This window comes from Topomyia yanbarensis, chromosome 2 (genome assembly GCF_030247195.1).
Source record: "Topomyia yanbarensis strain Yona2022 chromosome 2, ASM3024719v1, whole genome shotgun sequence".
Lineage (NCBI taxonomy): Eukaryota > Metazoa > Arthropoda > Insecta > Diptera > Culicidae > Topomyia > Topomyia yanbarensis.
The window spans coordinates 1,811,981-1,830,421 of NC_080671.1; the positions used below are offsets into that span (position 1 = coordinate 1,811,981).

At 42.3% G+C, this 18,441-nt stretch overlaps 1 protein-coding gene across 4 annotated transcripts; it reads left to right on the plus strand.

The window, feature by feature from the left end:
* The first annotated feature begins 1,956 nt into the window (after positions 1-1,956).
* LOC131678926 (ral GTPase-activating protein subunit beta) lies at positions 1,957-16,652 on the plus strand. Of its 4 annotated transcripts, none has more exons than XM_058959372.1 (15): positions 1,957-2,281; positions 2,348-2,567; positions 2,733-2,762; positions 2,829-3,227; positions 3,283-3,543; positions 3,648-4,130; positions 4,395-4,499; positions 4,561-4,701; positions 4,764-5,301; positions 5,360-5,568; positions 5,781-5,942; positions 14,067-14,207; positions 14,275-14,832; positions 14,891-16,307; positions 16,374-16,652. In XM_058959372.1, exons 1-15 carry the CDS (start codon positions 2,090-2,092, stop codon positions 16,486-16,488), a joined length of 4,971 nt encoding a protein of 1,656 aa, XP_058815355.1. In that variant the 5' UTR covers positions 1,957-2,089; the 3' UTR covers positions 16,489-16,652. The 4 variants fall into 4 exon arrangements, with proteins under 4 accessions (XP_058815355.1, XP_058815359.1, XP_058815356.1 ...); XM_058959376.1 differs by having other exon boundaries at positions 3,286-3,543; XM_058959373.1 differs by lacking the exon at positions 5,781-5,942 and having other exon boundaries at positions 16,374-16,651.
* The last annotated feature ends 1,789 nt before the right edge of the window (positions 16,653-18,441 follow it).

An 18,441-nucleotide genomic window follows, 5' to 3' on the forward strand; every position in this document is an offset into this window, starting at 1 on the left:
TTCTCGCCGCCACTCTGTAAGCACCCTAAGGTGGCAGCCCCACTAGCGCGATGTAGGTAGCGCGACCCCGGTAAGGTAGCCTACGGAACCCTCCTACTTACCACGAAAAGTGAAGAAGAAAAGAAAGACGAACGATACTTTCGGCAACCGACCTGGCTACGAAATAAGGACAATGATTGGAAACTCGGAACATGGAATGTCAGGACTTGGAATGAACCCGGACGAGTGAGTCTTTTGGCTCGCGAACTGCAGACGGTTGGAGTGAGCGTGGCTGCGATTCAGGAGGTGCGGTGGCCTAGAACTGGAGAACGTTAATTTAGGGCGGTGAATCCCATCGCCAACACTTCCTTCAAATACAACGTCTACTATAGCGGCGGCGAAAAGGCAGAACATGGAGTCGGTTTTATAGTGATCGGCAAGCAGATGAAGCGTGTTATAAGATGGAAACCGGTTAGCGAGCGAATCTGTGTATTGAGAGTACGGAGCAAATTCTTCAACTACAGCTTGATCAACATATATGCACCGATAAACGATAAACCCGATGACGCGAAGGACGCGTTTTACGAGTGTCTAGACAAAACCTACGAAGAGTGCCCAAAGCATGACGTGAAAATTGTTATCGGGGATGTCAACGCTCAGGTCGGTAGAGAGGATTTTTCCCGCCCAATCATTGGTAATGAGAGCCTTCACTCTGTAACCAATGACAACGGCCTGAGACTAGTGAGTTTTCGACGTCATTCGTAACCTTAGACGGATTGACGCAGGGTGATGCGCTGTCAAACTTGCTGTTCAACATTGCTCTTGAAGGTGCTATCAGGAGAGCAGGCGTGCAAAGGAACGGTACCATCGTCACTCGGTCGCATATGATCCTAGGATTTGCGGTCGATATTGATATCATTGGAATCGAGCGCCGAGCCGTGGAAGAGGCATTCGTGCCTTTTAAAAGGGAGACAGCAAGAATTGGTCTCACAATCAACACCACCAGCAAGACGAAGTACATGATAGCTGGAAGAATACGTGGGTCCAATAGTGATGTTGGTGGTGAAGTGGTGTTAGGTGGTGATAAATTTGAAGTAGTGGAAGAATTTGTGTATCTTGGAACTCTAGTGACGTGCGAAAATGATGTTACCCGCGAGGCGAAAAGGCGTCTTGCAGCTGCAAATAGGGCTTTTTACGGACTTCCTAGCGAGCTGAAGTCCCGTAGTTTGCAGACGAAGACAAAATTCGCGTTATACAAGACATTGATAGTTCCGGTTGCCTTGTACGGCCATAAAACGTGGACGTTAAAGGAAGTTGATCGTAGAGCGTTCGATAAAGGATAAATTCGTTAGTTGGACAGAGGTGTGGCCCAACCAGCGAATCACGACTGTATCAATAAGCAAAAGCTTTTCAAACTGCATTTTATACTTACCGACCAACTGCGCCATTATTTATTAGTAAGTAATTAGTTAGTAAGTAAGAGAACTGCGGAGAGAAAAACAGCATTTTTGGCAACGTATGCCACGGCATTGTATGGCAACACGTCCAATGTTACAAGGATAGGCAATTGAGATATTTGACGTTTAAGCTACGCACACCGCGATCTCGCATTTTCATACTACCGCCCTCCCCTTAAGCCCAGAGGTGGTTTGTTTTCCTCTCAGTTCTTCGTGTAAACGATTTGTTTTCCTCCCAATTCAAACGTCAAAATGGCACAATACCAACGCAGCTGGATAAGTCTATGTTCGATTGGATTCGGTTTTTGGCAGTTAAACGCGAATCCAATCGATCCAAAATAGAGTCTCTGCAGTTCTCTTTCTAGATCTTGATCTATGCTTCCTGATGCTTCCTGATAATCGATTAAAAAATATTCGGAAGATAATCGATTATTTGCGTTTATCGGTTAAAAAATATATCACATGGCTTCGATAGACCCCTGGTACGCCACGCACACTCGCACACACCCGATGACAGCATTCTTCAACATTGAAAACGTAAACATTTAGTGGCGAAAAGAAAGAAAATTAAATTTTGGTGTTTGACTCGTGAAAGTGTCGATTTCCATTTTTGTTACAATTTCCTACGGAATGAAACAATCGTGAGCCGCAGTATGTACTCGGAGTGGGCCTCCCTGGTGCCGACCATCACGGAGAACATCAGCAATGCCCAGTCGCAGAGTGTGCTGGGAAAATTTGGCATCGCGGGTGGGCGTGATGTGGCAGCCGTCGTCGTGAAACAGTTAGCTGGCAATCTTGGCATCACGAATGTGGCCGAACCGAGTACGCTGGCATCGGACCAGGAGGTTCGCATTATTGTCATATTCAGGTGGGAAGTGTTTGATAACCATAATCTGTATCCTTCATTGTAGGTACAATGGTGTATGGATGTGATTTGCCATGGGCTTTCACTGCCTCTCGCCGAACATGACATCATTAAGGACTGTGTTAATATCTACTGCGAGTGGGTAACGGCGCTGCTGCCGCAGACAAAGATCAGCGTTCCGAAACCGATTGTCGATGATCCGAACACGTACGCTAGGAAAATTATCAAACATCTCTATAACTTGTTTGTTCCGCGACCGGGAGAAGGTATCGAGACTTTTTGAGCTTTGGATTGGTGTGTTGTACTCTAATAATTGCACATAAATTTTAATTTGCTTTTAATTGCACTTCTTTTGTTACTACTACTAATAATTATGTGTTTCGTTATCGGTGGTTTGATATTGACCTATCTTTTTCCTCATGCTCAACAAGACTGGCCTTTTCTCTATCAAGAAGAGTTAGGTGAAGATTTGTTCAAACAGTTTTAATCTGACTGTACTGATGTCATGCGTTCATATCGTATTTTAGGAACGGACACGATAAACCGGCAGGCAGTTTTCTGCCATCGAGTTCTACGAACACTGCAGGATACCGCACAAAATTCTAAGATACTAACGGTCGAAACCTGGGAAGCTCTATTGCTGTTTCTGCTGGCCATCAACGAGATTCTGTTGGCTCCACCTATCGTCAAGGATGACGTTGGAGATCAGTTATGCGAGCGAGTGCTGAGCGTGTTGTTTGAAGTATGGCTGCTAGCATGCAGTCGTTGTTTTCCTTCGCCTTCGTTGTGGAAAACGTTTCAGGAATCGTGTGGAGCATGGCGCCACCGAATAGCTCTGGTGGAACAGTGGAATCGAGTTAATTTGGTGTTGACAGCGAAACTGCTCGAGTTCACCTATGGTCCTGCATTTCCGGAAATGAAAATAAGTAGGATTTTGAAAAAGGGATTTCGAATTTGTTATATCATTTTCTTCACTTTCAGTAGAGGAAGATAGTAATCTAATTCCGGCCGGTATGACCAACGATGGCATCGCTCAGTCATGGATACGGTTTCTTAAAATTTTAGGGGCACCGACGGATCTTTGCTGCCCGCAGGTGATAAGCCGCACACCTCAATTTATTCAGGCCGTGATGCTCAACACGGATGGGATTGAGCCTCACTATCATCCATGTCTGCTGCAGTTGCCGCAAATCTTCCTGAAGACCATGAAAGGAATTGCTGGTCTTGTTGATGCGTTTCTAGGTAAGTTTACTACGCGGTCACAGTCTGAGAAGAAATTTCAATCATCAAATCAAATATGATGCCCTCTATTCCACTGCTGCTATGAAATTTCAAATCGCAAACAGGCATAGCTCTGTATAGGCAGGACGATGCGGCCATTTTGGAAAACATTCACCAGCTCCAGTATTATGGTATCGGCGGGGGTGGTGCGGGGAATACTACGCCGAACGTTAATTTTAGACATTCCAGTGGAGAGATTAAGCAAAGCCCGTCAATACGTGCCTCCGGTGGTCTTGGAGGGCTCGGTCTCGGTGCTGCTCTTGGAGTGGTTGGAAGTGGCTCGAATCATGGGCTTAACAGTAATGTCACCGTTAGTGGCAATAATATATCTAGCCTTCAATCGGAAGGGCACCCTCTTTCCGGACATGTAGGCGCAGGGGTCATTAGTAGCTTCATGAGCAGTGTTTCACACGATGGACAGTTTGGTGCGTCGTCCGAGGGAGTTCCAAACTCACCAACACCACCATTGCAGAGGCGATTGGCCAAAAGCTTCAGCGTAGCACCGTCCATTTCCGCCCACACTGTTATTTCGATGGCTCAGGCAAAGGGTGCGCAAGTTCCTATTCCACTTTTCTGTGTTTTTGGCTTGATCTGTGTATTGTGTTGGGGGCAGATGCGGCTCTCCATGTTGATTTTCTGATTTTTTCATTTAGTTCATTACCGTCAGCTTGCTATAGAAGATTGATTAACACACTTTAAATTTAATTAACATAAAAAAACAAAACTCTACACCACAGTAAAAAGTAAATAATTGCATCTCGGAATGTGTCTCCCTAGCAAATTCTCAATCTAATTGATTTTCTTTTTTCAAGGTCTAACCAAAAGTTCGTTCAGTGGACTCACGAGCAGCCGATCATCCGCTAATCAGCCCAATTCGATCCCCCAATCAACATCGCTGCCGTCCTCCGGTTTTTCATGTAAGTTCAATTGACTGCCGGGAGAATTTCTTCACCGATATATCGTTTGATCTGATTCCAGCTATGTTGTCTCTGTGTCAAGAGAATCGCTACCCGTTAGCAGCCAACCGACCCCGCTGCAACAGCATTCTTCATTTATTTGGAGAGTGGCTCTTCGACGCTGCTCACATTGGAGGTGAAACCTGGATACAGAATATGAAAAGTAAGTTATTCTTTCAGAGTTCTAATAAGGACCCTGATTAAACCGTCCTCTACCCATTCCAGAACGTGCCGCAGAAGCTAAACGTCGTCCTTCGTCGATGATTATGGATAATCGCAAGGGTAGTCTCTCGCAGCCGCCATCCCTGTCGGAAATGAGTGACGTCCCGCCGGGTCTCACCATCGACAGGTACGAATCGGGTAAAGCGGAAGCTGTGGGAGCTCTCTGTCGAATATTTTGCGCTAAGAAAACGGGCGAGGAAATTCTTCCCGTGTATCTGGCTCGCTTCTATATGGCCTTGCAGCAGGGTCTCCGGTTAAACGATACTAAAGAGTGTGAAGAAACGTTGGCTAGCATTTTGTACAATTCTTCCGATATGTTCAGAATAGATTTGGAAGGGATACAGGTTCTGTTGCCTTCGTTCATTGCAGCGTTGGAACAGATTCTGCCAGAGAAGGAGCTGCGATTGAAATCCCAGAATGTAATTGTGAATAAGACGGAGCTGAGACGAGCTGCGATCAATGTGCTGCTATCGTTTTTAGCTCTTCCGTTGCATTTCCAGACTCTTCCAATAAGAGACATTACCGGTGGCCCAGCTGATAAGTAAGTTTCTCTCGTTATTGCCGATACAATTACAACACATCATAATTATCCGTTTCAGAATGATAACATTCGTTCAGCTTAAGCCACGTTTGATCAACATTTTAATGAATGCACTGCAAGTAGAAAGTGATGCCCAGAATACCCACATGCTGCTAGGAGGCCTTCATTTGTGCGTACAAGACTCCGGATCGTTCGAAGAGATGGAACTGGGTCCGGACGTGCTACATTCGTCCCAGCAGGCCAATGATTCCAATCTACTCAGCTCAGGTTTGATTACAAAACACACTCTCTTTCCTATTTCTTTTCTGTTACTGAATGCTTGAATTAAATTTCCTAATTTCTTTTAATTAGATCTCGTTCTTTCACTATTCTATTTCTTTCACGTATCTATCAATCACTTTATATCAGTTCTGAGCTAAATCTGTCAGACACGTATGCAGTTTAATTCAAATCACATCACACACATCTTCTGTTTGTAGCATGCTCGGAGAAGAGTACGTACTCCATCAATAGCGCCAACTCCAGCATCGGAGGCAACAGCACCGCTACGCTTAGCAATGAGCCCTCTAGTTTGCCGGCTTTCGATGATTTCTCATCCGACATTATTCATGATTTAGAGTTGAGTTCGTCTGCAGTTTATGGTAAATTTTGATTCCTTTATTTTATTTTATCTGTTTTACAGTTTGTTTCCACTTAGAGCTTGATCGTCGTTTTATGTGTGTAGCGTATCTAGCAAACTATTGATTCTATTATCCTTTAGGCCCTCATATCAAAAATTCACTTGATATGCATACATACGAATACGACACGACACCTGACGCAGAAAGTGCACTTACGACCTGGCTACCTTCTTTGCATAAGGTTGTCTATTCTAGAAGCCATCAACAATATTTCGCATTATGAATATCACAAGAAAGCTGCCGGACTGCGGAATAGTGTACCAACTTTATGAATAGTCCAGCATCCTATTGGTTTTTCGTACAATGTCTGGGTAACAAGCATGGAACCGCGCATACTTGGGAAATTTAAATTCATCGTATTCATGGTAACACTACAAGCTGGGAAACCAACTTCATCATGACAAGTTACTGAAGGAGATATTTCTTTTTGGTTTCCAGTGCAGTTACCGGTTTAGGCGGACATGGAAATTGAAGAAATACGTCACAACCCCACCAGCGAATGCCCGATCATAGGCATTAATCGGACGATAAAAATGCCACCTAACCCGATTGGAATCTATTTCCGCGCCAGCCAGCTTCCTAGAGATATTCAAATGTTGTAACATCAACAAAGTTCGTACTTTTAGCAACACATCGATATTGTGCCTTAACTGTCTGTATACAACCAATGAACAGAAAACTGTACATCAAAGAATCGCTTTACAGACCGTGCCTAAGAAATGTCAAAAAGATTCCGCGTTACGGACTACGAGAGATGGGCAAAAAAAGCAAAGCAACGATTGCAGGATATCCTCGGGTGTCATACATCAAAGCAACATTAACATGTATAAAGAGATGGCACAGTAAAAGTATGCATAGAGACGAACAGAACAACCGTAGGTAAATGTCAACTGTTGTGAGGTTTTGCAGTGGACCTACATATTATTAATACAGACATTCTAATAACCTCTCTATGTGTGGTATCGAGTATTTCCCTTGCCGAATTCGAGAACAAGATGAAGAAGATTTTTCACAAAGCTTCTGGGTTTGGGTTATATTAGGAGACGACTTCAACGCCCACCATTGCACTTGGGATCCTTTACACTATACAGAGTTGTCAATCACCACATGGCGCTGGAAACAGTTATACAAGTGAAACGCTGCCAGAAGTCTCAGTATTTTACCAACATGAAGAAAGTTGAAGTGTCAAAGACATAGAGGGCAGTATGATAGGTTCTATGGTTGAACTTCGAAAGGAAACAAAGAGAAATCTAAACGTTTCTAAACAGAAAAGAAATACTGGTGGTTAGACGATATCGAGCATGTTTGGAAAGATTAGAAGGCAGCTCAACAAATCTGATAGTCTGAATAAGCTGAAAAAAGAAAACATTTATTTTTAGACAAAAGAAAGAATCGACTAAGGCAATTTTTCAGAACTTCGAAATGTTCATTGAATAAGGCAAGTTAAAACAGCTGACTGGTGCAAAAAAGCTGAAAATATTGTAGACCACGGCGACCTTAACGCAGCAAATGAATTACTCAATAAACATGTTCCACTAGAATCTTACCAATAGGACTTCTGGCAGAGCCCCATCTCCAAGAAGATCCACGGAAAACACGAACATCAGAGCCAGGACCTGGAGGAATCACGTATCGAATTATGGAAATGCTACAAATAACAGTCCGAGACAGCATAATCCTGGACCTAAATCTGATCTGGAGAAATTATTTATGGATCTAAAAGCGATAATGGTTGTTGAAATCCGCAATCCGGGGAAAAATCCAGAAAATGTCGCTGATGCACGACCGATTTCATTAGTCAACTGTAGGTTAAAGATGTTAAACTCAGTCATTTCCCAGAGACTCGAAGCCTTTCTAGAAAACGAAACCATTCCCAGATCTGTCTTTCGGTTTCAAAAAACGAATGTCAACTACCACATGTCTCGAGTTCGTTACAAATCGAATCGCTGCTATCAGTTAGGGGAATCTCAAACGCATTCAACTGTGTGAAAATCTAAAAGCTAGAGGAACACTTCTGAATCTAAATATTCCTGCTGAACTGACTAGCTGATTTGTAACTATGCTGACAAACAGGAAAATTCAACTGCAGGTAGGTGGTGGAGTGCTTACTCGTTTTGTCAGTCAAGGTTTACTACGGAGCGATGTCTACAGTACTTCGTACCTTTAAAGTTGAGCAGTACGACGATCCCCATCGAAGGGGCTACCAGAGCGACAGTTGTGGCCCTTCTAGGAAAATTCAAATGCAAAATGGAGGAACTAAACCTATCCATCAACCTGCAAAAAACCAAGGCAATGGTTTTCGTCCCGCATGAGCTGAATATTCAGATCGATGGCTCGTTCGCACGTACCGGTACTTGGATGCGATGTTGACATCATACGCGACGGAAACGAAAAACTAGCACGTCATTTGCCGTCTCTACAAAACAGTGCATTAGGGTGGCTTGTTGGAGGAAATGTAACACGAATGAGAGTTAATGGAGAAGTAATAGAATCTTTATATTGTAGGTTTTGTACATTTAACTAACTCTATTTTAATCATCAGGTGGCTCAATTTATGAATCTATTCTACACGTACCAAAGATGGACAGAAGAAAAAACAATTTGTGAACAGTTTTTTGTCGAATCCACTGAACGTGATGCAAACGGACGTTTTGTTGTAAGACTACCATTGAAGCAAAACGTTCATGTGCTCGGCGAATTCAGACACACGGCGATGAAAAGACTTTTCCAATTGGAAAAAAGATTCCAATGAGATCCTACACTACAAGAAGAATACGTATCATTCAAGAAAAATTGCCTAGATTTAGACCACATGGAATTGATCAGCGATGACGATTTAATATCTAACACAGTCTCGTATTATTTCCCGCACCATCCAGTTATAAGACCCGAAAGTAGCACAACAAACCTGAGAACCGTTTTCAACGACGGTTCAGCGGAAACGGCAGGTGGGATTCCATTGAATGACGTATTAATGACTGGTCTTATAATTCTTATAAGATTCCGTTGGCCCAGGTATGTGTTCACAGCTGACATAAAACAAATGTTCAGACAAATCATCGTCAACAAAAATGATCCTTCACTGCAATTCTCAGTCAACGGAACCTGCTCAGCTCCATTCATTGCGGCACGGTGTTTAAAAGAATTAGCAAAGTTGTTTAAAAATCAGTATCCTGAGGCCTGCGAAGTTCTTGAAAACGATTTTTATATGGCTGATGTTCTCATAGGACATGACGATGTTGCTTAGCTATTTCAGATTAAAGAAGAACTGGATATCGTTTTGAATAGTGCAGGATTTGAATTACGTAAGTGGAAGTCAAACTTTGCTAGAGAAGGAACCTGTGATTCAGAACAAAGATTTGTTAAAATTTTGGGACGTCGATGGAACTCACAAAGCGATTTAATCGGCTTTTCAAACGATGTATGCGATCATACGGAAATAACAAAACGAAATATTTTAGCCGAGGTACAGCGAATTTTCGATCCATTGGGTGTGTTATCGCCGATCATGATAAACGGCAAATTATTAATGCAGGATATATGATGAAGATTACCAGATGTAATTATGAAACAATGGCTGTTTATAGAAAACAGCTGTTAGAAATAGGAGACATTACGTTACCGCATCGAGTAGCCGCTGCAAATCATCGTGTAGAGCTCCACGGCTTCGTCGATGCTGTCCAACGGATTTATGGAGCAGTTGTATACGTAAGGACTACCAATGGAAAGGAAGTGCAAACCGAATTATTCTGCTCGAAGTCTAGGTTCGCGCCTTCACACGAGAAAGTCAAGATAAGTACAATACGAAAACTAATGGAAGAAGTGAAAGGAGCTATTAATATCCCGATTAATGCCATTCACTGTTGGACCGACTCTCAAGTTACAATGGATTGGATTAACAAACCAGCGCATCGATGGCCGAAATTTATTGCCAACAGGGTTGAAACCATTCAGCGGAAATCTTCACCAATCGACTGACATTATGTAAGCTCTAAAAATAACCCAGCGGATCTAATCGCGAGGGGCACATCCACCCAAAAACTTATCCAGAGTTCACTTTGGTGGACTGGGCCAAAGTTCTTCTCGAAAAATAATCACTCCTGGAACAAAGAGCCACATAGGGCCATACTCGCTAGCAGAATTGACCAAACCCAACCAACGTCGGAGGAGTACAACAATGATTCATTGATAATTCGATTTTCGAGTTATGGTAAACTTCTGCGTCTTACAGCGTATTGTTTGCGATTTGCACACAATTGCAGACGACAGCCTGAAGAAAGGTCGTTCAAACAACTAACTCTTTCGGAAATAAAAATAGCAGAGATTCGAATAATCTAAACGACACAAAGAAAGCAATTTGCCCAAGAATTCAAATGTTTGGAAGCTGACAAATCCGTTGCAAAGCAAAGCTCACGGTTTACCCTCAATCGTTTCTTAGACAAAAATGAAATTATTCGAGTAGGAGGGAGGTTTCAGGCGGCTGGATTAACCTGCATAAATGTAACCTTAAATTTGCTGCACTTGATAAGAATGCAATTATGGCCACTTTATGGAAAAAGCCTCGTGCGAAAAGTGGTACACTAATGCATCACATGCTTCAGAAATAATTCGAGAGCACTGCAGCAAATAATGGGTGAACGGATAAAGCCTTCACGACCTTTCCAGTTCAGTGGAGTAACTATCAAAGAGAAGCTAGTACGTACCAACAAATGCTTAAAGGTATACGTGGCATTGTTTATTTATCGAGGAACTAGAGCAGTTCATCTTGAGCTGGTTAGCGGACTGTCTAGCGCATCGCAGACCTTCGGAGGTTTCGTAGCCAACGTGGAATTAGCAGCACCATATTTTGTGATAATGCCAGCAATTTGGTTCCAAAAACGAATTAAAGGTGATATCAGAGAAATTTAATTCAGAAGTGGAACCAGAAATCAAACAATTTTGTACAGCTGAAAGAATTGATTGGCAGTTTATTCCTCCCCGTTCCTCTGACTTCGGTGGAATCTGGGAAGCGGGTATAAAAAGTATTAAGCATCATATGAAAAGAGTGCGGATCATCTGTACCTACTTATGAGGAGATGCCTACTCTTCTGAAACAAATTGAAGGAATATTAAATCCAAGGCCAATCTCACCTATGTTAAATTACCCCGGAGACGTGGAACCATTAACTCCTGGACATTTTTTTATTAGAGGACCTATGAAAATGTATCACTAATTGCGAGCAACAGACTTACTCGGTTTGGGGAAATTCAAAAAAATGTGCAGTTGTGGAACAGATGGAAATTGGAATACCTGAACAATCTTCAGCAACGGGCTAAGAGACTCTATCGGGAAATTGTGTTTGTTACCACTGGAGGACTGTTGGCGAGGGGAATATGTAAGATGTTATCTAATAAATACTGCTGAAACAACCTGTGCTTGCTTCGGTTCGCCCAACATGCTCAAGCTGTTTGTATGTAGTTGTGGCATCGTGGTGATAAAACTGAAATGCGACCTTGCATCACTGCATCTTTCTCTTTTATATCGCCAACTGATTCACATCGTGGAAGATGAGTTTAAATACCTATACAGTATCCACAACGAAAAATGACTAGCAATGAAAAATAATTAGGAATCAACCAGTCATCGTTACTAGAGATTCGTAATCTGCTCCAATGCTGTTCTAAAGAATCGATTTATAAAAGTGAGCTTATGAGCTACAGCTCTTTTCAAGAATCACAGCTAACCAATTCATAAATATGTCCCAAATCCTGTACGCAACTGTTAACGCGAATAAGAAAACCACAAAACTGCTTCTCGTCGTAACATTTCAATCTTTCTGCACGGCTCTCCACAAGAACAAATCCTAATCACCTTTTTCGTTCTACCTGCCATTCTCACTTCCATTCCGATGCAAAGAGAACAACATTATCGAAAGCACCTGTTGCCTGTGGCGTAAAGAACTGTGTAACAATTCTGTTCGAAGCGAAGGCCATGATAAACTCAAGGCCACTTACATACATCTCATTGGAATCTGCAGATCAAGTAGCTCTGACACCAAACCACTTCTTGCTAGGCAATTCATCCGGCATCAAGTTCCTGCCTACTGGCCCGATAGATAGTCGTTCAACACTGAGAAGCACCTGGAATTTGGCGCGGTTCATCACCGACGGATTCTGGAACAGATGGCTAAAGGAATACCTCCCAGAAATTACGCGCAGATGCAGGTGGTTCCAGGAGGTCAAGATCTGGAGGTCGGCGATCTGGTCTTGGTGGTTGGCGAGGCGGCGAGGAACCAGTGGTGTTGGTACGAACCACAGCAGGTCTAATTCGAAGACCAGCCGCAAAGCTTGCTGTTTTGGATGTCGAGCCGAACAGCAAACCTAGTTCCTGTATTCCAGGAGTTCCTGGTCCTCACCAAGGTTTACGGGCGGGGGTATGTACTAACGAGACCCCTCGCTGCGGCGATGCTACCGAGCGCAGCGCTTTATTCGACAGTGACAGATCTGCTTACAGTGAGGTTTCACGAGGAAACGTCATGCAGTAGGATACAGTGGGGCAGAAGAACTTTACTCAACGAGTCAGTACGGTTACGGCAGTAGTGACATTATCTCTCGAATTTTTTAAAGTTAATAGTACGTGAGTAATACGAATTATCTTAAATTTAAATATATTTCCTATATACTAACTGTATGTACAACTATACTAACAGGTACAAATATTACATTGTTTTATAAACGAAGAGCAAAGGGTGAACCACACCTTCCGTTCAGTTAGTCGGTCAACCATAATTGTAAGCACCTAATCAATTGAATTATCCTACTAAAACCTAATTAAAATACTAAATAAAACTTATTTCTAGCTTAAAGCTAACAGTAAAAAACAACGCTTGCTAAAAAGAGTTGGTGCTTCGAAACATAACCCAACAACTCTCCTGAGTTGCATAGGTAAATTATTCGAACGCCTAATCAATCGGCATCTTATCACCGAACTGGGAGACAATGAAAGACTAGATCGTCGTCAATATGCATTTCGCCCGGGAAGATGTGTCGCGTCCTATCTAGCTCAGATGGAACCGCTCATCGGTATTAACGGTCAGTCCCGAGATAGTCTCCCTCGATGTATCCAAAGTGTACGATACGACCGGGAAAACTGCCATTCTTCAAGCTTTCGCAAGCTGTAATTTTTTTGGCAATTTCATCGAACTTCCTATCTGATAGAACCTCCCGGATATCAGCGAACGGAGCGTCATCCAGCCGCTATACTTACGGTTTGTGTAGTGGATAAGCAACAAATCAGTAAAAGTTGGTTTATTGATAGCTATAACAGAGTAATTTTTTGCTTCTGCTGTGGACGAGATCAGAAGGTAGACGGAAGCATATGAAAACTTACCAATAAAAGTATATATTTTAACGTTTTATTTCGATCCTATGTGTTTTAGTTCTTTTCAACAAAAATATTCCTGTGTCGGTATTCTACCGGTACTGAGGGTTCAGTACCGTAGAACCGGTGCTTGCCGAAAAGCGCCGATACTAGGAACGCTAGAAACCACTTTGTTAAATGTTTTTTACATCGGGATTTCCATGATAATCAGTTTATTCAGAATATTATAGCGGTAGTAGCAGTATCACGTCAACTTTAATTTTTCTAGTACGCTATGTACTTATGTTGCTTTCCCTTAAGATACCTTTGTTCCCAGTTCTTGCTTTTCAGTTTAGTAGGCTTGTATTGAATATTTGTTTGAAAGTATGCTTTAGGTGGATAGTTTGGTTGGTGACATGTATGTCATTACAAATATTTCACTTTATTATTTTTGCATGAAAATGCGAGTATTTCGATTGATCGAGATCTACTCCTGTTCTTGTGGTATCTCATTAATACTGATAAAAATTTACTAGAAATTCACGCTTTATCCGTCAGGCAGCAATTGAATTTTGAAGAGAAACGTTTTCATAAGACCATATCGTGGGCCCTATTCTCACAGTCACGTCACCCAGTGACTAGAACAAAATTTCCTTCTAGTCACTAAGTGACGTGACTGTGAGAATAGGGCCCCGTTTATCCTGATTTGATTATCCAACTAACTTTTCTTCACTCCATTTAAACAGACAGTGGCCACGCACTCTTCGTCAGGGCAACATATCTGGTCTGTCATCGCTTGATCTCGTCATGGAAGGCCGATTTGAATGTTTCGTTGGCAGCTTTGGAGCTCCTTTCCGGGTTGGCTGCCATGCACATCAAGGATTCGGGTAAGCATAACAGACTCGCTCCGACTTTTATCCGATAACATTTTTTTCACAATTTATGTTCTCTCAGACGCTCTCGAATGTAAACGTGCTGTCAAGTGGGTCTGTGATTACATCTGCTACCAATGCTCTCGGCCTCCGCCAGCGCATAGCAAAGATCTGCACAGCACGATCGTTGCCGCCTTCCAGTGCACATCAGCCTGGCTGATGCATCATCCGTACTTACTCCAGGACAAGGAATGTTTAACAACTGTACTAGAGGTCGTAGAATTAGGTATATCCGGTTCGAAAAGCGTCGGTAAACCGAGCGAACCGGTTAAGCACAAGGACGAGAAGGAACTGAAACCGGCATCGATGAGGGTTCGAGATGCAGCCGAGAATTTACTTACACTGATACTTGAGCAGATAGATTATTTCCCCAATGAGTGTGGAAAGCAGTCGCTGTCTTCGCTACTCGACGAAGTCGTTTTAGCTAAACATTCCAATACAAACGATGAAGATACGATCGAAATCAGCCAGGAACAAGCGATCAGGAAATTCAAGTACTTTGTCACGGAAAATTCCACCATCCTGGCACTATTCGAGGAGCCTCTGGGAAACGACCAGGATCCACAACCAACTGTTACAAGTAAGCGAATAATATTTTTACAAATAACACACTAATTCAATTACCAAAACCGTTTCAGTACTGATCCGCGGCCCATTCGGACGCCACGCATGGACGATGCAGCTTCGTCACCTATCGCGCAGTAAATCCGGCACAAAGTATCACGCTCCGAATCCCGGTCGACCGGTTCCGATGAATGATATCATGATCCGGCAGGAGATCGAATACAAATACTTCCCCGATTCCGTCGATCGCATTCCAGCCTGCATAGTGGATTATTCCATTCCGACGCTGGATTCGACCGAGCAAAAGGTTGGTAATCAATCCACCAAGCATTTGGCCCGATTACTTGAAGATCAGCTTGTTTATGAAAAGCTATCCTGGGCGCAGACGGAATGCTCCGTCGATGGGTTGGGTCATGCCCAAGAAGCAACTCCCCCTAACGTTTGTCATGAATTTCAAGCTGCCCGCTTGTTTCTTGCACATTTTGGTTTTCTTTCCATTGGTGATAACAACAATGGTCAGAGGATGCTAACCGCACTAGATGCTTCCAAGCCCGAATTCTGTCAGGATCTGAAAATGTTGGATAAAATGAGTCCCCGAACATGCGACACGATTCACGTATTTTACGTCAAAGCTGGTCAAACCTCCGAGGCTGAAATCATTGGGAATATGGACCCGGAAAATCTGTCCAACATCGATGTGCATTTTTGGAATGTCCTTTACACGCTTGGCTGGCCAGTTAACGTTGACGAGCATGCCGGTTGGACAGGATTCATTAGCAGCAGTTGGAAAATTCCAAAAGAAAATAAAGACCAACGAAAGCGACAATCCTTCAACTCATCCAACATTGAAGATCTCCAACTGAACGGTGAGAAAAAAGTTCTCTACTGGGCCGATGTAGCTTCCGAGATTGCTATTGTCGTACCCAACCGTAGCAACCGAAGTGAAATATCCTTAGATGATACAACGGATGGAACGTTGACCACGACGTACGAGAGAAGTGTTAGCGAGATTCAAACTTCGAAATTAGCTTCCAGCAAAGCTCGTCAGTATTCTCTGGACAACGAACCAGGTCGTTTAGGTTCACTCAGCAGCAAATCTGCTGACCCTATTCCACCGGTTCGCCGGCGAACGGGTGCATCCAAACCGACCACCTTGTACACGGCACCGACTGCTAAAATTTTGCTGGTATGGTTGGAAAGTTTTGAAGATCATTTGTCGTTTCCGATTGATGAAATGTTGCACTATACTCGGGCGGGTTACTCAACCGCGCATGGGCCGATCACACCGTTAAATTCCAATGAATGTCACGTTATATTTTTGCATGCACTGAATTCCGGTTTGCTACGGGTCAAACTGCATGGACCCACCGGAAGAATGAACTTTGCTATACCGCTGATCGACGGTATGGTCGTTAGCAAACGGGTTATCGGTTCGTTGATACGCCAGACAGCCTACAACATGGCTAAGCGGAGACGTTTGGACAATGACTCGTAAGTTGCTGATTTCTGAATACGGTTTCGTAACGAATGTGAAATGATTAATATTTTCATTTGCAGTTATCAACCTCCACATGTCCGCAGGCGCATCAAAGTGCAAGAAATGATGCAAAAGTATAAGAAGGATTTAAGCGAACCGGAGCTGTTAGCCGATCTGTTTAAGCCGTCGATATGAATAGTATTATGTATGTTTTGAGTTAATTCTATTAATCTTTGTATCTTTTAGTGTTTTTGCTGTTAATTATGTTCCCACTGGGATGCATTTCTGTTTTATTTATTGACAATTCTAATACATTTAGCTGGCTAAAATTTATGTCGCGTTATTTTTAGCGCTATTTTATATCTTATTTTCAAAGTAATAAACTTATAACCAAACCACATCTGATATCTTGTCGATCGCGAAAGAACCGCATCCAACTGATTATTTTAATAACCATAATCCAATGTTCTGGGCCAATGAGCACCAGTGAGTACAGATGTCGGAGTGCATTGGGGTACAGCAGAAGATATTCGACATTGTGGCAGAGGTCGTGAATCCGACTTTCTTCGTCCACTCTTCGACAGTTTTTCGTTCCCGTATCCCAAGGAGAATATCGTTCGTATACAACAGCATTGCCACACTAGCTGGTTGCATCGTGACGTGGAACCGCATTTAATTGTAATGACCTCCTATGCAAAGCTGCAATATCCGTTCAGAGGTAGCAGCATGTTGATCATGCAATAACATATTCACCAGGATTTTTCTGTGCAAAATATTTCATGCCACCAAGCTGTGCCGTATGCCTTGAATAGATCTAAAATGCTTCGAGGCTGTACTCATGGGTTGTCGGGATCGCTAGCTCTGCAAAGTACGTATCGATACCGTGTCCAGAATGAAAGGTATGTTGTCGTTTATCGAATCGATTCCGTCAGCTGGTACGAAAAATTTCGCTACGTCGGATATTGTTGAGTAGCTGCAGAAGCAGTCATTCTCAGGGATAGTGAAAGACGTTGAAGTCCGGCTCTGTTGAGACACTTCGTTCAAAGTCCACAACAGTTCATCCAGGGTGAGATCAGTGTGGTATAGATCATCGGTATCGGGTGAGTAACTTACGCGCTACCGTTCGGCTCGTGCTTTCGTCGCTTAAAAGACATGGGGGTACCTCGAGAACACCGATAATTCGCTGTAGTGTTCTACTAGCTCTTCCCCCATTTCTTCGGCGAAATCCGTAAAGTCATCCTAGGGCCATCCATAAATGACGTAGCATTTTTTGAGTAATTTTTAACACCCCCCTCCCCCATCGTAGCATTTCGTCACAAAGCTCTAAATAACCCCCCCCCCCCTGATAATTACGTATAAAAAATAATTCACCTAGAAATAAAAAATATATATTTTTGAATCAGGGCCTAATTGCAATTTTTTTGAATTCAAAAATATTTGTTATTAGACTCCAAAAAAATGTTTGTTGTTTCTACTAAAAGCTCTCATAGGACTTTGTGTAGATTCAATAATAATTTTGTTTGAATCTATCATATCTTTTTTGAAGCAAAGCATGTTATTTGTTAGTTGAAATATGCTTTTATTTTTAAAACAATGAAAAAATCCATTTAAATCAAAAAACTTTTTTTTTGTTTTCAAAAACGCTTTTAATCCACCTAACAGTTTGAGAGACATTTCTTATAACTCTTATCACTCTCTTCGGATATTATATAGTTTGAGAACATTTCGAACTTGATGCTTCGCGATGTTTTTGATAACACATGCTACATGGGATAGTGGCATTCCTCAACCAATGCATTGTGGTGGGAAAACTGAATTTTCCTAAAGGGGTTATATATTGTACTGAGCCAAAAAAATCGAAATTTTTTTGAATCGATTTCAAGTTTATACTTTACTCAAATTTACAACGCGACTGAGAACTAAGAAATCAACGCTTTTTCTTGAAAAGGGCGATACTAGCAGTGATACCATTCAAAGAAAATCAACAGTGAATATTTCCAGACTTTGTTTTATTTCCTATTTAAGAACTATTGTGTTTTTTACATCCTAGATTGCATGATTGAGTGATCGAAACCCAAAACTTCATGAAGTATTTGAAATTATTAAATTAAAATTTGTTTTTGCTATTGAAATTTGACAAAATGATTG

What these genes read in the sequence shown, in the direction of transcription:
- LOC131678926 (XM_058959372.1), top strand. Translation starts at nt 2,090, where the DNA reads ATGTACTCGGAGTGGGCCTCCCTGGTGCCGACCATCACGGAGAACATC. An exon ending in TTCCAATCTACTCAGCTCAG is followed by an intron (nt 5,569 to 5,780) that starts GTTTGATTACAA and finishes TTCTGTTTGTAG; the next exon opens with CATGCTCGGAGAAGAGTACG. An exon ending in CATGCACATCAAGGATTCGG is followed by an intron (nt 14,208 to 14,274) that starts GTAAGCATAACA and finishes ATGTTCTCTCAG; the next exon opens with ACGCTCTCGAATGTAAACGT.